The sequence below is a fragment of the Loxodonta africana genome, chromosome 8, assembly GCF_030014295.1.
Source record: "Loxodonta africana isolate mLoxAfr1 chromosome 8, mLoxAfr1.hap2, whole genome shotgun sequence".
NCBI lineage: Eukaryota > Metazoa > Chordata > Mammalia > Proboscidea > Elephantidae > Loxodonta > Loxodonta africana.
Genome location: NC_087349.1, coordinates 10,741,443 through 10,759,689, shown reverse-complemented (window position 1 = coordinate 10,759,689; position 18,247 = coordinate 10,741,443). Strand labels below are relative to the sequence as shown.

The 18,247-nt window shown below is 45.5% G+C and overlaps 1 protein-coding gene across 2 annotated transcripts in view; it reads right to left on the bottom strand.

The window, feature by feature from the left end:
* ZC3HAV1 (zinc finger CCCH-type containing, antiviral 1) overlaps positions 1-6,216 on the bottom strand; it is a 56,965-nt gene extending 50,749 nt beyond the window's left edge. The window contains exon 1 of one of the 2 annotated variants that reach the window (XM_010599795.3): positions 5,369-6,216. In XM_010599795.3, the coding sequence (XP_010598097.2) occupies positions 5,369-5,664 (296 nt within the window). In that variant the 5' untranslated portion in view covers positions 5,665-6,216. The remainder of the gene's footprint in view (positions 1-5,368) is intronic. The other variant, XM_064289673.1, reaches the window with a different exon arrangement.
* Positions 6,217-18,247: the final 12,031 nt, after the last annotated feature.

Here is an 18,247-nt window from a genome sequence, read left to right as displayed (position 1 = left end):
ATAAACTGTGGTATAAATCATGGGATAAAATACTATACTACTATGAAAATGAATGAACTAGATCTTTATGTACCCATGTGACTAGATCTCAAAAGTAAAACATTGAACTGGGAAGCCAGCACAACTTGTACAAGGCAAGGGCATGGAAGCTCCATAGACACATCCAAACTCCCTGAGGGACTGAATTACTGGTCTAAGGGCTATGGGGCCCACGGTCTCAGGAACATCTAACTTAATTGGCATAACATAGTTTATAAAGAAAATGTTCTACATTCTACTTTGGTGAGTAGTGTCTAGGGTCTTAAAAGCCTGTGAACAGCCATCTAAGGTACTCTGCTGGTCTCACCCCTTTGGGAGCAAGGGAGAATGAAGAACACTAAAGACACAAGGGAAAGATTAGTTCAAAGGACTGGTGGACCACAACTACCACAGCCTCCACCAGACTGAGTCCAGTACAACTAAATAGTGCCTGGCTTACTGCTCTGACAGGGATCAAAATAGAGCATCCCAGACAGAGCTGGAGAAAAATGTAGAACAAAATTCTAACTCACAAAAAAAGACCGGACTTACTGGCCTGACAACAGACTGGAGAAATCCCAAGAGTATGGCCTCTGGACACTCTTTCAGATCAGTAATGAAGTCACTCCTGAGGTTCAACCCTCAGCCAAAGATTAGACAGGCCCATAAAACAAAACGAGACTAAAGGGGCACACCAGCCCAGGGGCAAGGACTAGAAGGCAGGAGGGGACAGGAAAGTTGGTAATAGGGAACCGAAGGTCGAGAAGGGAGAGAGTTGACATGTCGTGGGGTTGTTAACCAATGTCATAAAACAATATGTGTACTAACTGTTTAAAAGGAAACTAGTTTGTTCTTTAAATGTTCATCTAAAGTATAATAAAAAAAAACTGAAATAAAACATTGAGTAAAAATTCTAAAACACAAAAAACAATCCTACATTTTGTGACTGGATACAAATATGTACCAAACCCAAAATCAAATCCATTGCTGTGGAATCAAAAGAACTGTCCATAGGGTTTCCAAGGCTATAATCTTTGTGGAAGCAGACTGGCACATCTTTCTCCCTCAGAGAGGCTGGTGGGTTCAAACCACGAACCTTTGGGTTAACGATCAAGTGCTTTAACCACTGTACCATCAAGGCTCCTTTACAATTACATAGGTGGGGGAAATAGAAAAACACAGATGAGAAGGATACACACCAAAATCAGATTGAGGCTCCTTCTGGGGAGGAAAGGGAATGACTGGGTAAGGGGGAGGGAGGAAGAGGACCTTACTTACATGCTTGTTATGTTTTTATTTTATTCTAAAAGATACAAAGCAAAAATGAAAAATATAAACATTTATTCTTTCTGAGAGGTGAAGTACTCTGATGCTTGTGACATTAGTCTTTGCACTTTTTGATATTTTTCTCAATTTATAAAAATGTCAGCTATTCTTCTTGCCACCTTCCCTCCACCACCCTGAGTTTCAATTAACCAGAAGGGAAAGATATACAAACAGGAAGGAGCCCAGAGGAAACACCCACATTGGCAGAAACCACAAAGCAAGTTGAAGACACTCAGCCTACTTTAAAAAGACAAAAAGAAGTTATGCTTGCAAAAAAGTAACTTGCATTAAAGGAAGATCACACTTTCTACAGCTACTTGACAACTCAAATACTGGTTAAGCAGACATGCAGGTCTGAGCTCAAACACCAATGGCCAGCTACCAGCTACGTGACCTTCTACTAAGTGTCTAAATATCTCTAGGCCTGAGTTTCCGAACATTAAAACGGGGTTTATAATACCTATTTCAGGAGCTGTGATAAACACTGCCAAGTACTTATCATAGTATTTGCTATATGGTTATTTGATCAAAAAGTGGTAGTTATTGTCTGTGCAAGAACTAGGCTTAGAGCTCCGTACGTGGGCACACATTTCAGCAGAGCAAATAGAAAGATCAGAACTGATGCACCAAGACAAATAGTTACCTAACACTGAAGCATGCCCTGTTCTCAACTAAAATTTATAGCTAAAAGCAACGCAAGACAAAAGAAGGGAACCACGGAATAGATGGAGTTCCTGGGTGGTGCAAATAGTTAACGCGCTCAGGCTGGAGGTTCAAGTTCAGCCAGAGGTGCCTTGGAATAAAGGCCTGGAAATCTGTAGCAAAAAAATCAGCCATTGAAAACCCTATGGAGCACAGTTCTACTCTGACACACATGGCGTTACAATGAGTCAGAGTCGACTCAATAGTAACTGTTTAAAAAAAAAAAAAAAGGATAAGAGAAATCCCATCCATAAATACTAGCGCTGTAGTAAAATGTTTTAAGTCTGGCAAAAGGCATGCCCTCATCATGTGAACAGAGAAGTTTCCTGCCTGAAAGGCAATCTAAATCTGGGTATCAAATAGGTCAATAGATCCCATTAACCAGCAACCCACAAAGTCAGTCCTTACATTCCCATGTGTTCAGGCTGCGTTTTATAAGTTGCTACGGAGGGGAGAATATTTTAAAACATGCTTGGGAAAACACATTTTCTATGCTCTGAGGCAAAAAAAAAAAAAATTTCCCAGAGGTCCCCAATGAGAAAACTATATACATTAATGAATTAAAAAATTGTAATTTTCAAGCTCAAAATTGATGTAAAATAAAAAATATGACTAGATCAATAAATGTAAGAAATAAAAATTAATCACTCTACTTTAAAAAAAAGAAATGACTGTAATGAATTCCCTGGAGAGTCCACCCAAGCTTGCATAGACAAATGATACCTATATTACATACAAAAAAAAAAACAAACCCATTGCCATGGAGTCAATTCTGACTCATAGTGAGTCTATAGGACAAAGCAGAACTGCCCATAGGGTTTCCAAGGAGCGGCTGGTAGATTCGACCTGCTCACCTTTTGGTTGGCACCACTAGGGCTCCAGGCATTATATATACTCTTATAAAATAAAGTTCAATCTAACAACCCAATTTATGAGTTAAAAATGGTTTTTATGTTTCAAACCAGGCCAAAAAAAAAACTCACCATAATAAAATTCATACAACAAAAAAGAAAATGTCTATAGATACTGTGTGTAACAAATAGAAATAATGTTTCTAAACATATTGTATATCTAACATACTGAAACAATGACCAGTTATGTCTGTGTAGATTTTTTCTTAAAAACGCAAATCTGGATATTAGATGAGGTTAAAACAGTAATTTTTTAAAAAGCAATAATTGTACTAGGGTTATGTTAATAAATATAGTCCTTATCTTTTGTTGTTGTTGTTTGTTGCCATCAAGTCTATTCCAGCTCACAGAGACCCCAGGTGTGCAGAGTAGAACTGCTCCATAAGGTTTTCAACGCTGTGGCCTTTCAGAAGCAGAGGTGCCTCTAAGTGAGCTCGATCCACCAACCTTTTGGTGCCAACCTTTTGGCTAGTGGTAGAGCACTTAGCCATTTGGGCCACCCAGGGTCTCCTCCTTGTCTTTTAGAAGTGCTTACTAAAGTATTCACAAATGAGGCGATTTCTGACAATTGCCTTAAAACAATCTATAGTAGTTGGGAGCAGATACGGGGAGAGAAGAATAAACAAAACAAAATTGGCCATATTCTGAGAACTGTTAAAGCCAAATGATGGGTACACAGGGGGTCATCATTCTCTTCTCTCTACTTTTGTATATGTTGAAAAACACCCGTAGTAAAAAATTAAAAGATTGAAAAATATATTTAAAACAAAAAGACAACATTAGTTGGTAAAGAATTTTTAGTCATTCACCTTAAAAACAGAAAAACAAAGCCTCCCAATATGGTTATCCAGTATAGTGCTAGAATGTTCCCTCCTTTGCTACGCTCTCCTCCTTAGTATTTCCTTCCCTTTCCGGACTGAGATGACTCCCTCTATAAACGTAACTTCCAGCATCTCAGAAACAGACTTCCAAATTGTTGACTCACAGCATGCTAAATTCTGAGTTTTTAAAAAGGGAAGGATACTCAAGCACTTTTTTTTTTTTTTAGAGTGAGCAGAAAGGTTTTTTGCTCTCAATAAATACATTTTTGAAAATATCTCCTCCATCTTTTATCTAAAGCATCTATCTTCTGTACATTTTATTACACATATTTGGCGGTACACGATCTAAAGGTTTTTGTTAACAGGAAGTTCGTGAGCAAAGTTTGATGACCACCATTTTGGACACTGGGACACCACTTAAGGTGTTTATGGAAGAGCCAAGAAAGAAAAACACTAATCAGGAAAAAATAATTGAGCAGAAAAACATAGGGTTAGATTAGATGAGGGAATCGACTGTAGCCAAAAGAGCCTTTTGATTACTTCAACGGCGCCTTCATTCAGAAGCAAGATGGGTATCGGAGACTTCCGAAGGAGGAGAAAAGGTTTAGATCGGGTGGAGGGGATTGTGGAAGACCCTGCCTGGAGTAAAGACGATGAGTTTGATCAGAGTATTGGCAGGGTGCTCAGGAACAGCTGTTCCACGACCCTGGGAGATGCGGAGCCTGGACGGGGTAGAAAGGCCTGCACAGTGGGTCTATGTTTGGAAGCCATCTTCGTCGTAGACAAAACCGCTAACCCAAGGGAGTGAGCGCTCTTAGGAAGAAACCTTCAAGACCTCTAGATCAAAAGACTTACCCCAACCTTGGGGCACAGCTGTTGTTATAAGGCATAAAAGACCATGTGGAACCAGAAGCAGCTACGTAAGAGGTAACCCGCACTGTTTCAAAAGACCAGTTTAAGACAGTGGTCCCAAAAGGGAGTGGTCAACGGTGGGGACAGACACTACTCAGAGACGAGGGCGAAGGGACGCCAGAAGACGACGCTACATCATCGGTAACCTCGAAGGGGGCCACTCCGGTCAGCAGGTGGGGACCGGCCCCAGATTTCATAAAAGTGATCACAGGGGGTTGGAGGGGCGGAGACTGGAGGGCCAAGCAGAGACCCGAAGAGAGCGGCGGTGGAGAGGGATGGGGGTGCGTGGCGCGGCTGGGGTGCTGGGAAGACCGTCACACGTCTAGGGAAAGACTTGAGATTTTAGGGAGTAGAGGCATTTTCCTTTCTTCCCAAAACCGCCTTCAACTTCCCCAGGCCCTGCCTGGCCCAGAAAGCACTTTATTCTTAGCGGAGGGGAGGGGGGGCTAAGCGCACTCCACCTGGGCAATATCGCGTTGGCCCTATTGGAGGCAAAGACTGGAGGCACTCGCGGGAAGGGATCGGCAAGAGCGGGTGCGCGGCCAGAGCAGAAATGCTCCTAGGCGAGCAGAGAAGAAAGGGGCTGGTGGAACAGACTGTCGGGGTGCTGAATCCCGGCGAGGGCGCGCCCCTCGTGGAACAGCGGCCCGTCTTTTTCCCCCACCTTAGGACACTCACCGCTGCGACTGCGAATAGTTGCACCGGCCCAGCAGGTTGAGCTTGCAGAGGTGCAGGTTTTCGCAGGGTCTCTGGCAGAACTTGCGACGGCAGACCCGGGCTCGAGTGGTGGCCACCACCCACCGGCTACCCTCGGTCTCCTGGACCACGAAGCGGTCGGGCCCGGCCGCTTCCAGCACCTCGCAGAGCTGCTCCTCAGATAGCGCGATCTTGCGGAGCAGCGCGTCCAGAGCCATGCGGCCCTTGTGGGCGCACAGGATCTTGGTGATGAAGCAGCACACCTCCGGGTCGGCCATGGCCACGCCGTTGCCGCTTGGCGGCCGGAGCCTTGCAGACACTGAGCGCAACTGACCGCGCTTGCTCCCGGAGAATCGAAACCTACAAGTCGCCCTCCTGGCGCGCGGGGCGGGGCGCCCCTCCCCCGGGCTCAGCGCTTTCGGTTTCCAACTCGGCTCTTGGGTGGAGGCCGGATACCACCGCCTGGGTCGTTGTGTAAAAGTCGAAGGCGATGGCCACCGAATGGCAAGCAAGTGACCAAGCGCGGGAAAGCCTGCGTAGACGCAGCGCCTGCCCGGCGGCCTCTCTCGAGTCTGGGCTTGGCGAGGATGATCACTACGAGGCTTGTCAGGACAGAAGAGAAACTGAAAATGAGCTCGGGGATTTTTATGTGCCAGTGGTGAATGACGCGGGTCTTGGTTCCTCTCGCTCCCCACCCCACTCACTCATCCCGGAACGAGCAAACCCTGGTGAGAGCAAACCGTGGTGAGCGCCTCCTCCGAGCCCGGCGCGCTGACTCCGGAATTGTAGCGAATCTGCAGGACAGCTCCACGGGTTGGTTGTTACTACCCTCCCTCTGTAATTGAGGAAGTAACTTGCACAAATACGCACTGCCATCAAGCCGGAGCTCGGGGATTCCCCATATCTCCCCCCAGTCCCCAGACCGTGGTCTGCCTGGTCTAGGAGCCATGTGTACTTTCCCTCAAACCACCGTGCGCCCTTAAAGAACACCGACTGTTCTCCCTTTCCCTCTATTTTGCCTTCTTACAAACGTTTAGAAGAACCACTTCTTGATCCCGTCTTTCTTGATTGTAATTGCTAACAGCAGGGCCCCAGACCCGACTTAATCCCCCTGATAGAAAGAAGTCATTGGCAGGCACGCTTAGACATACCCCAAGGCTTCAGATCTGCCCCTCTCTTTAGGTATTTGGACATAGGCCCTCCCCTCTACCCTCCACCAATGAATGGTTCATTGATCAGACAAGAAATAGACCTTTAAAAAACACAGTAGAATTTGGTTGCCATATTAGAAATTCTTCTGAATCACAAATTGAAATTCTCTTCCGTTTGGTAATTGGGGTAAATGGACAGTGTCTCTCAAGAATAGAGTACTTTGGTGCAAAAACCATCCAGACATGGGGCCCAGTAGGAGTGAGGAATCTGTCTTCTGACTTCCTGGTTCTTCTGGCTACTGCTTCCACACTTGTCCTTTAATCCCCTTGGCCTTATATGTGGTCTGAGAGGTTCCCAGGGATGTGGGCTTTCACTACCAAATCAATAAAGTTGAACATACTTATTGAGTATCTTCCATGTGGACTTTACATTAGTTCGTCATTCTGAACATACAGAAATTTAAGAAATAGTCCCTGCCACTAGAGTTTGTGTTTGGGAAAACATTAAAATATAAGGGAATCAGGGACTAAATACTGCCATGGATATATAGAAGATCAGCGAATGAAGAGTCCAGTTTGGCTAGAGTGGTTGGGAATAAAGATACAAAATCCTCCTCAATTTGAAACCACACAGAACTAAGTAAGGAGGGTGGGAAGGCAAAAAAAAAAAAAAGACAGACAGACATTTGGGGGAACTTTGAAATATGTGCTGTGGCAGTCTGAGTTCTCCAGGAAGCAGATACTGAGGTGAAGTTAGGAGGGCAAAAGATTTACAAGGTGGAATCCCTAGGTGACGCGAACAGTTAAGCACTCCACTGCTAGCTGAAAGATTGGAGGCTCAAACCCACCAGAGGTGCCTCAGGAGAAATGCCTGGCCATCTGCTTCCAGAAAGTCACAGCCTGGAAAGCCCTGTGGAGCAGTTATAGTCTGCACCATGAGTCAGCGTCAACTCGACAGCAGCTACCACCACCTCCAGCAAAAAAAAGAAAGCAGAACTGGCCCGTGGGCTTTGTCACGCTCCACAGCAGACCTGACGAAGTCTCCGCCTGTCCAGCCCGAGAGCTGGGAGCAGAAGTCTGATCTTGTGCAGAAGTGGCGAGGGCCTTGTTCCACGGCCCTGCTCAGTCATGGCAGAGGCCACTGGAGAAAACCGCGACTTCAGTTTGAATGATGGGCTGGATCTACGGAGTTAAAACTGAAAGCTGTCAGCTAAACACACTCCTGCCACTGGGCAGCAAGCTCTGCCTCAGAGGCGAATCCGAGTGATACGCTGGCTCCCTGGTGTCCACCCTGTGTACCACGCGGATCTGTTTCTCCATCTGTGTGCAAGGAAAAGCTCCTTCAGGGCTCAGATGGGCCTCTCTTCCTGAGAGGAAAACTTAAAAGAGAACTCTAGCCCTTTCACTCTGATTTTCCGAGGCCAGAGCTGGTCCTCATCATATCCCTCCTCCACCATCCATTCTAATACCCCTCACCCTCAGCTACCACCCCAGCTGATCACAGCAGCTACCTGGTTGTTTTTAGTTGCCATGGAGTCGATTTGACTCATGTTGTTCTTGTTAGGTGCCTTGGAACTTGTTACGACTCATAGTGACCCTGTGCACAACGGAACGGAACACTGCCTGGTCCTGTGCCATCCTCACAGTTGTTGCTATGCTTGAGCCCATTGTTGCAGCCGCTATGTCAATCCATCTTGTTGAGGGTTTTCCTCTTTTTTGCTGACCCTCTACTTTACCAAGCATATGTCCTTCTCCAGGGACTGGTCCCTCCTGATAACATGTCCAAAGTATGTGAGACGTGGTCTCACCATCCTTGCTTCTAAGGAGCATTCCAGTTGTACTTCTTCCAAGACAGATTTGTTCCTTCTTTTGGCATGGTATATTCATTATTCTTTGCCAACACCACAATTCAAAGGTGTCAATTCTTCAGTCTTCCTTATTCATTGCCCAGCTTTCGCATGTGTATGAGGCGATTGAAAACACGATGGCTTGAGTCAGGCACACCTTAGCCCTCACGGGGACATCTTTGCTTTTCAACCTTTGAAGAGGTCTTTTGCAGCCAACTTGCCCAATGCAATGCGTCTTTTGATTTCTTGGCTGCTGCTTCCATGGGTGTTGATTGTGGATCCAAGTAAAATGAAATCCTTGGCAACCTCAATCTTTTCTCCGTTTATCATGATGTTGCTTTATTGGTCCAGTTGTGAGGATTTTTGTTTTCTTATGTTGAGATGTAATCCAAACTGAAGGCTGTGGTCTTTGATCTTCATCAGTAAGTACTTCATGTCCTCTTCACTTTCAGCAAGAAAGGTTGTGTCATCTACATAACACAGGTTGTTAATGACCCCTATGTACAGAGTAGAACCGTGCTCCATAGGTTTTCAAGGTTATAACCTTTTAGGACAGGTCACCAGGCCTGTCTTTTGAGGCATCTCTGGTGGGTTCAAACTGCTTTTGACTAGTAGTCCAGTACTTTACCATTTGCACCATCCGGGCACTCCGGTTACCTGTTTGGGAACACCAAATATCGCATTTCTGAGGGCTCTGAGTACCTGGTCACCACTTCGTTCTCAGGCCAGTGTTGGTGCTTTTGCCATTCATAGTCACAGCTGGGCAAAGGGGTACCAAGCAACACCAAATAGGTCTTCAGAGCATCGCACTTATTCCTCCCCGCCCCCATTATATAACATCAGTCCTACTTTCTCCTGCTGGCAAGGGTCAATTACCTTCAATAAGACGGCAATTCCTTTCCTTACCTGCTAGTCTGTGACGCCTGGTAGTTCAAAGTGCCTGGTGGCAGCTATGTTTGCAGTCTCTGTTGAAGACCAGGTCCTCTAACCCTGCAGAGCCCAGGGTTGTGAGGACCAGAAGCCCAAGAGGTCAATGGGGATGAAATAACGGTAAATGGGGCCACACTTGCTTCCACCCATTGTTTCCATACCCATGTATTCTTCCCCTTGGGACACACCACCATGGCAAGTTCTCTGATTCAAGGCATATGCCACATCCTGGAGAGGTGTCATCATTGCAGTGTATGGACTCCAAGATGGTATTTCAGCTGCTTCTTCAACTAGTTGTTCCAATTGTTACTATCCAGTGGCTTCTGGGTGGTATATGTGATACATCTACTGGATCTCACGTTCATGGTCCCACACCCCCACTTCCTTTGCCATGAAGTAAGTCACCTGGTCAGATGCTGTTATGTGGGATTCCATGTCTGTGACTCAGGCAGTCTTTAAGTCCCTAGAGATTGGTGCTACTGAGGCCCCATGGGCAGGAAAGCAAAACTCATATCCAGAATAAGTATCTGTTTATGTGAGAGCAAACCCCTGCTCCTTCCAGGCCAAAAGACCCAATGTAGTCTACTTGTTACTTGTGTCCTTAAGGAATAGAGCTCAGCGTTTGGTCTCCGTGGCTGGCAGAATGGACCTTCAGGGTGGCAGTAGCTATCTTTGCTTTGGTAAGTGGCAGACCATGCTAGCATGATTCATGCAGAGCCTCCATTTCTGCCGCCGTGGCCACTTTGTTCTTGTACCCGTTGTGCAGCAGTGGGGAAGAGGGACCCTGTCAAAGCTGAGCAACATTAACCAGCCCAATCATGTGGTCTGGCTGGTGCCTCTTCTGTAACAGAGGCTTACTAGTGGACCCTGCCATGCGCCACAAACAGCTTCTCCCCACTCCCATGTCCATTCACATGCCTCTACCTCCTTGTCTCAAGTCTTCCAATCGTTTGCCTTTCGGGCCCGAGCTGCCAGCCAGACCTGTCATCACTGCCCATGAGTCTGCATACGCTCTAACCTTTGACCACTTCTCCTTCCACACAAAGTGGATGACCAGGTACACATCTCAAAGCTCTGCCACCGTTGACAGTGTAATGCAACCACCTTCTATTTTCAACCTGTACCCACACACTGAGCTGATCCATCCATAACCCAAGCTTGGTCTTTTTCTTTCTCTTTTAGCTGGTTATATGGGGACCCCACCCCCCAATATGGCCATAGGTTTAAGCTGGGAAAAGGGTGCTGGTGACATGGAGATTTGGGCTACATGTTCACGCAGCTTGCTTGTACCCTCTGGTTGTGCTTGTTCTCAATCTCAGATGTACTGATTTCATTTTATGATGGCTTGATGCTGGGCCTGTCCCACTTTATGACTTGATGTGTCCAACAGGACCTAGCTCACGGTGGCCAGTGTCATATCCATGCTCATTCGGTATCTCTACCAGAGCCTAGTAGCAAGCCAGAAGCGACTTTCCAAAAGGAGTGTAATTCTTCACCCCAGTTGACGTGACCTTTTTCCAAAATTCCAGGGGTCTGCATTGTGATTCTTGGGGCTTGCCATAAACCCCACACTACATAGTTTTCTATCCCTGACACCTCCAACACTATAGGCTCTGATACATTGCATAGTCCAAGCAGAAAGTCTGTTTGTATTGCAGCCTGGACCTGCTGCAGAGCTCCTTCCTGCTCCAGGCCCCACTCAAAACTGTCAGCCTTCCATGTAACTCAATATACGGGCAGCGGTAGCATTCTTAGGTGTGGAATTGTTTCCTCTAGAACCCAAAGAGACCTAAGAAGGCTTTGTGCTGCCTTCTTTTCAGTGAGCGACACGAGATGCAGCCATTTGTTTCTTACTTTGGAGAGAATGTCCCAGCATGCTGCTTACCACTAGGCCACTTAGTAAAGAAGCAGGTCCCTGAAACTTCACAGGATTTGTCTCCTACTCTCTGGAGCACATGCATCTTACCAGGGCCTCTCCTGTGTTTTCTACCTCTTTCTCAACATCATGAGATCATTGATGTAATGGATCGATGTGATGTTATGCAGGGTGTCCAGATGTTTTAGTTCTCTTTGGACTATGTGTTATAACTGAGAACTGAAGAATTATAGCCCTGCAGCTAATCTGTAAATATTTCTCATTGTCCACTCCATGGGGATATGAACTGTTTCTGATACTCTTTATTGACTGAGATTAAAAAAAAAATGCATTTGCCAAATCAATGGCCGTAAACCATGAGGCTGCATTAATCTGCTAAAAGAAAGATACTATATCCAGAAGAGCAGGTATGACCAGGCTACCACCTAGTTGAACCTGCAGTAGTCTGCAATCATTCTCTAAGATCCATCCAGTCGCTGTAGAACCTACACTGGCAAATTAAACAGAGATACGATAGAGACCACACTTCTTCATCCATCGAACATTTAAGAGTGGTACTAACTTTAGCATCCCCCCACCCTGAAATTCAGTGCTGCTCTGTGGTTACTAAATTGGCCAGGGTAGTGGACTGTGATACACTTTCAGATGCTTCCACTTGGCCTTCCTCACCATGATAGCTCTTACCCTACAGATCAAGAATGAGATGTGGGGTTAGCCCAAGTATGGCAATCCAAATTATACCTTTGGGGTCTGGGAAGATGGGTCCACTATAAGTTGGACCTTGGACAGGACTCCATTTGCCCTCACTCTAAGGAGGGTGCATGAAAATGCTTCAGGTTTATGGGCATCCATGTCAACCCTATGCCCAACAGTCATCAAAATATCTAGGTATTCTCCTTTTCCCAGGGTTCTGTCATTAAAGAAAATGTAGGTGTCTTTGGAGAAGGAAGAAGTATTACAATCCATTCTTGCCAGAGTGTGGTAGGTCCTGTCACCTGGGAACCTGGCCACCTCTTCAGTTATTGGGTCCTGACTGGCTCAGGCACGGAAACTGGAAAAGGAATTGTGACTTTTTATTGGAGGACCGTCTTCATTGTCCTGTTTATCCATTCTTGTACTTTTTTTTATTACACATACTAAGCAGTGCTTTGCTGGACACCCATCTATTTTGCTCCTAGGGAAACCATGCTCTATTCACAATCTCCACAACTCTACAGGCAGAGGCGTAACTAAGGTCTGGCAGGTAGGGCACATGCCTTGGGCACCGCTTGAGGAGGGGCACTGGTAAGCAGTTTCTATTGGCCATCATAGTTTCCACTGCCAGCTGTGAGAGACCATTCAGCAATTTAACACTAATTGCCATACGTGCAATTTCCATAGATAGGCCCCTGTGATAGCTAAGATTGTGTGTCGACTTGGCCAGGCCATGATTCTCAGTGTTTATGTGTGATCACCCCCATGATGGGATCTGCTGTGAGTTGCCAATCAGTTGAAAGGGAGTTTCCTTGGGCATGTAGCCTGCATCCAAATATAAGTGGGCATTCTGGCTTTTGCCTGCTCTGGATCCTGCAGCTGGCTCCAGTTCATCTGACCTCTGGTTCCTGGGACTTGAGTTAGCAGCTTATCTGCCGATCCTGGGACTCGTCAATCTTCACAGCCTATGAACAAGAGCCCTGCGACCCGACCTGCAGATCTTGGGTTTGCCAACCCCTGTGGCTACGTGAACACGAAGAAGCCTCTGTCCTGATCCACAGACTTGGGACGTTCCAGCCTCTATAATAGCGTGAACCATTTCCTCTATATAAATTTATATGTTTTACTGGTTTTGCTTCTCTAGAGAACCCAGCCTAAGACAGCCCATTTCTACAGGTCAGGACCCTTTGGCTGCCCCTCTGATTTTCCGTTGTACTAATTATAAACCCCTGGCTTCTGCAGTTAAGTGCCATCTCTGAATGTCTGTTGTCAGGGTCCTATCATCCTGATTGCTATCAGTGAGCCAAGTTTCATGACAGTCCCTCATGGGCCAAGGAACTAGGTTTCACTTATTGTATCTGGTTTTTGAAAATAATCTGAGCAATTAAAGTGCTCTTTGTTTTCCAAAATAGCCAGACAATTAAGGGCTACACAAACCCCATGCCTGGTGAACTAACTTCAAGAAGGAAGGGGTCAGGCATATTCATTGATTGTACGATCATAATTATGTATTAAGGCCCCAGTCATGACTATCCATTGAAGTCCCAATGACTGGGGGACTCTGGCCCTTGGAGTTCTCTCTTTCGGGCTTCCAGGATTGGTGAGAACATCCATACAGGGGTTGGGTGCTACATGTCCCTGGGGACAATGGAGGCCTCATGCTGAGAACTCTCTCAGATCTTTTCCTGATGTGTCTCTACACATGTATCCTTTCTGGTTATAATAAATGGGTGATTTTAAGTATATGGAAAGCATATAAGTATATGGAAACCCTGGTGGCACAGTAGTTAAGAGTTTGGCTGCTAACCAAAAAAAGTCAGCAGTTCGAATCTACCAGGCGCTCCTTGGAAACCCTATAGGGCTGTTCTAGTCCTTCCTATAGGGTTACTATGAGTCAGAATCAACTTGACAGCAATGGGTTTGGTTTTCTGGGGGTAAGTATAGGTAACAGTCTCCAGTGAGTTTTGTGAGTCGTTCTAGAGAATTAGCAAACAAACAGGGACAATGAGACAGCAGGGGCTGGCAGTACTCAGTCAATCTGTGTAGACCCGGCTCTGGGTGGCTGAATGATAGAAACAGCTGCACAGGCAATCAATGAAGAAGGACAGAGTCTTTCTAGCTTGTGACCTAGTCCCAGGGAACTAGAGAGAGAGAGGGAAAGGGAGGCCAGCTAGTCTGAAGTGCAGAGAGTTATAGACTCCTGAGGCTACAGCTGTTCCCCAGTGATCTGGCCTCTGGTGGCCAGGGATGTTTTGACCCAGCTCAGGATGGCTAAGGATGAAGTCTGTTCTAACTCTGGATGTTTAGGATCTGAGAGAATTTTTGCTGCAGAAGTGGCTGACGATGAGGTGTGGAGATGTGGAAAGGTGAGGCCTGGATCCACTTCAGCTGGAAATTGGATCCCTTCTGATCCTACTTTGCCATGCAGTTAGTGATAAAGGTGGGATTCGTCCACTGTGTCCCTTTTGTACTGCAGTTGTTAGTGTTATCTTTGCACCTTTCTTCCATCAATGTGTCCTACTGGAGAGAGTCACCACTGAATGTCTTAGCGATGCTGTGGTCTCTCTCACCAGAGCATTTCTGATGGCCTTGATGAAGCACGGTTCTTCTGGGATGTCCTGTGAAACATAACCCTCTGCTGGATTTACTGACCTAACATAACTATTCCAGCAGGTGCACTTTTCTGAGTCTTTTATCCTTTCTTTCACTGTCTGCCGTGGCAGTTTAGGCATTTCAACCTCACTGTCTTCATGAGTCATCACTTTCCCAGGCTTTGAGGAGCCACCTTAGCAGCAAGTTTGCACCATCCTCTGGTCCATGCCAGTATGCTGAAGTTTGTGTCTTGAGAGAGAGTTTCCAAGTCAATAAATAATCCCTTATTTATCTTACATTCCAGCTCACTTGATAGAGCAGTTTTCTTAGAATGGTAAAGTTGGAAATCAAAGTATGCACAATAAACAGAATCATTGAGTACAGAACACTCGTTTTAGAGAATTTACAAGGAAAGGTAATGAAAGAAAGGGAACGGAAGGGAAGAGAAGGAAAAAGAAGAAAAAGAAATAAAAGTAATTATTCAGGTAGCTAGAGGGTGAATTTTTTGTCTGCTTGTTTATTGCTGTTGTTTTACTGGGCGATCTGGGCATATGTGAAAGTTTCAAAGCAATAAGTCTAAAAAAACACAAAGCTGAAATTGCTAGGGTGCATTTGTGTGATATAAGGCCCTATGACTCAGGTGCACCACCAGTCAGAGAAAGAAGCAAAACATACACAAGGCAGTGATGAGTCAGCTTACTGAGTCATAGAAATTAAAAGCACATAAACATCTGAGGGTTGAGTCAGATGGAATGTCCAAAGTCCATGCCAACCAGGTGATATACAGGAGCTATGGAAGTTGAGACACACACTTGTCAAATGGCCAGACAGTCAGGGGAAGGCAAAGGCAGGGAGTAGGCACAGGTGTTTTCCCTAGCTTGAATCTGTGTAACACCAAGGTTCCCTAGAAAGTACTTAACTGGGAAGGATGAAGGTGTAGGTACATGTGGAGGGGTTCACTTTAGAGTAGAGAAGGGACATACCACTCTTTGAGGACAAATTTAAAGATGTTGATTTGGTGGTGCTAAAATGAGGAGCTGCAGGCTGTAAACCTTCCTCTAATACTGGCCCAAGAGCAGAGGCAATGAACATGAAGTAACCCAGGGGTAGGATCAATGTGGTGGAGGCAGCCTGATGTGGTAGCTAGCTGGCCCCACTGGGTCTTGCCCTTGTGGTACTCTCGTGTGGTGAAATGAGATACTTCAGGTGGCCTTTTCCCTTGGTTCTTTGGAAAAACAGCTTGAGAAAATTTTCCTCTAAATCCTGAGGAGTTACCTTTGCCCTAGTTTTCTACCCGAGAGGATTTGTTACATTTCCTAGTAAACTGTAAACGAGGATGGTTTGATATTTTTTGCCTGGCCTTGGGCTGAAGCCTCCCCTGTGATTGGTATGCACCTTTCAGGGATTGGTCAATAGACTATGCAAATCAAGTGACTATGGATTATGTAAATGAGGTGACTGTTGCCTACTACGCAAATGAAGTGTGTGGCTTACCCAGAGTGGATTGGTTAGTTTGTAGCCCCGTAGGGGGAGGGGAAGGTCAATCCTTAAAATTGATAAGGAGGTGTGTACATAAGCAACTGGCCTCACAGAGGTTTAGCAGACAGAAAGCAGCAGGAAGAAGCAGAAGGAAGAAAGAAGAGAGAAGCAGAGGAGGCAAGGGACCTCCTAAAAGATCTGTAACACAGGTCAAATGCTGTAACATTGAAGACAGCAACAGGCCCTGAAGGGGCCCAGCAGCAGAGTCAGTAGTGACAGACTGCAGGGCCAAGAGGGGCTTGTCCTGAGGGGCCTGAAGGGAGCCTGTCCTCAGGGGGCCAAGAGGAGACTGTCTTCAGGGGGCCGAGAGGAGGCCTACACAGCCGGAAAAAGCAGAAAGAGGAGTCCTGCATGAAAGAAAGGAGACTTCGCCTGCACGCTTCCTGATCCTGATCCCAAGCTGTACCTCATTATTTCCTTAATAATCCACTTAACTGTACGTATGGTTTGTGAGTTCTCTACAGCCATTGTAATGGATTATTGAACCCGAAGAGAAGTAGACAGTGACTTAAGAGGAATGGCTAGTGTCATAATTGGTAAAAAGGTTGGAGAGTAGAGGTATGTCTGACCTCCACCTCATGGGATCAACCTTGGACTGATCTTGATTCTCATTATCACCCCCCACCCAAAGTTAGACAGGTTCTGATGCTACTACTACCACCATTTTACATCTTCTGTAGTCCCCTCTCACCCTGAATAGGGCTGACCTATGTAACCGATAGAACATTATGGAAATGACAGTGTTACTTCCAAAACTAGGTCACAGAAACATTGCAGCTTCCTCCTTGTTCACTCTTGGATCACTTGCTTGGGGGAGACCAACTGTTATACTGTGAGGACACTCATGCAGCCCTAGCTAATAAGAAATCTATAGGTGATAATTGTTGAAGCTGGCTGATTAATATATCTAGAATGTACAAAGAGCTCTTACAACTCAACAATAAAAAGACAAATAATCTAATTTAAAAAATGGGAGAAGTATTTGAATAAACACTTCTCCAAAGAAGATACACAAATGGGCAAGAAGCAAAGGAAAAGATGCTTCGCCTCATTAATTATTAGGATATGTAAATCAAAACCACAATGAGACACCACTTCACGCCCTCTAAGACTGCTATAATAAAAAGGACAGACAATATGGACTGTTGAAAAGTGGAGAAACTGGAACCCTCGTATATTGCTGGTGGGGTTGTAAAATGGTGCAGCTGTTTTGGAAAACAGTTTGCCAGTTCCTCAAAAAGTTAAACATAAGAGTTACCATATGACTCAGCAGTTCCACTCCTGGGTATGTACCAAGTGGACTGAAAAGACATGTCCATGCAAAAACTTGTACATGAATGTTCATAGCAGCCAGAAATGGAAAGAATCTGAATGTCCATCAGCTGATGAATGGATAAACAAAATGTGGTACATGCATACAAACCTAAAAACGCATTGCCACGGAGTCCATTCCAACTCATAACAACCCTATAGGACAGAGAACTGCTCCATAGGGTTTCCAAGGAGCAGCTGGTGGAACGAAACTGCCAACTTTTGGTGAGTAGCCACGCTCTTAACCACTGCGCCACCAGGGCTTCACATACATACAAAGGAATATTAAAACCAAAAAAACCCAAACTCTCCAAAAAAAAAAAAAACCAAACTCTTCGCCATCAAGTTGATTCTGATTCATGGCAACCCCATGTGTTACAGAAGAGAACTACTCCACAGGGTTTTCTTGGCTGTAATCTTTAGGGAAGCAGCTCGCCAGGCTTTTCTTCTGCCAGCACTGCTATGGTGGGTTCTAACCACCAACCTTCAGGTTAGTAAAAACTAAACCCATTGCCATCGAGTTGATTCCAACTCATAGCAACTCTTTAGGATGGAGCAGAACTGCCCCACAGGATTTCCAAGGAGTGGCTGGTGGATTCCAACTGCTGACCTTTTGGTTAGCAGCCTAACACTCAGCCAGGTTAGTAGTCACATACAAATAGTTTGTGCCACCTAGGGACCTAACTAGAATCTTACTCAACACAAAAAGGAATGAAGTACTAATACATGCTACAACATGGATAAACATGGAAAACGTGCAAAGTGAAGGAAGTCAGCCATAAAAAGCCACGCATTGTATGACTCTATTTTAATGAAATATTCAGAATAGGAGATGAATTTTTTTTTTTTTTTGTATAGAGACAGAATGTAGATTAGTGGTTGCCAGAGACTGGGGGGAATGAAGGACGAGGAGTCAATGCTG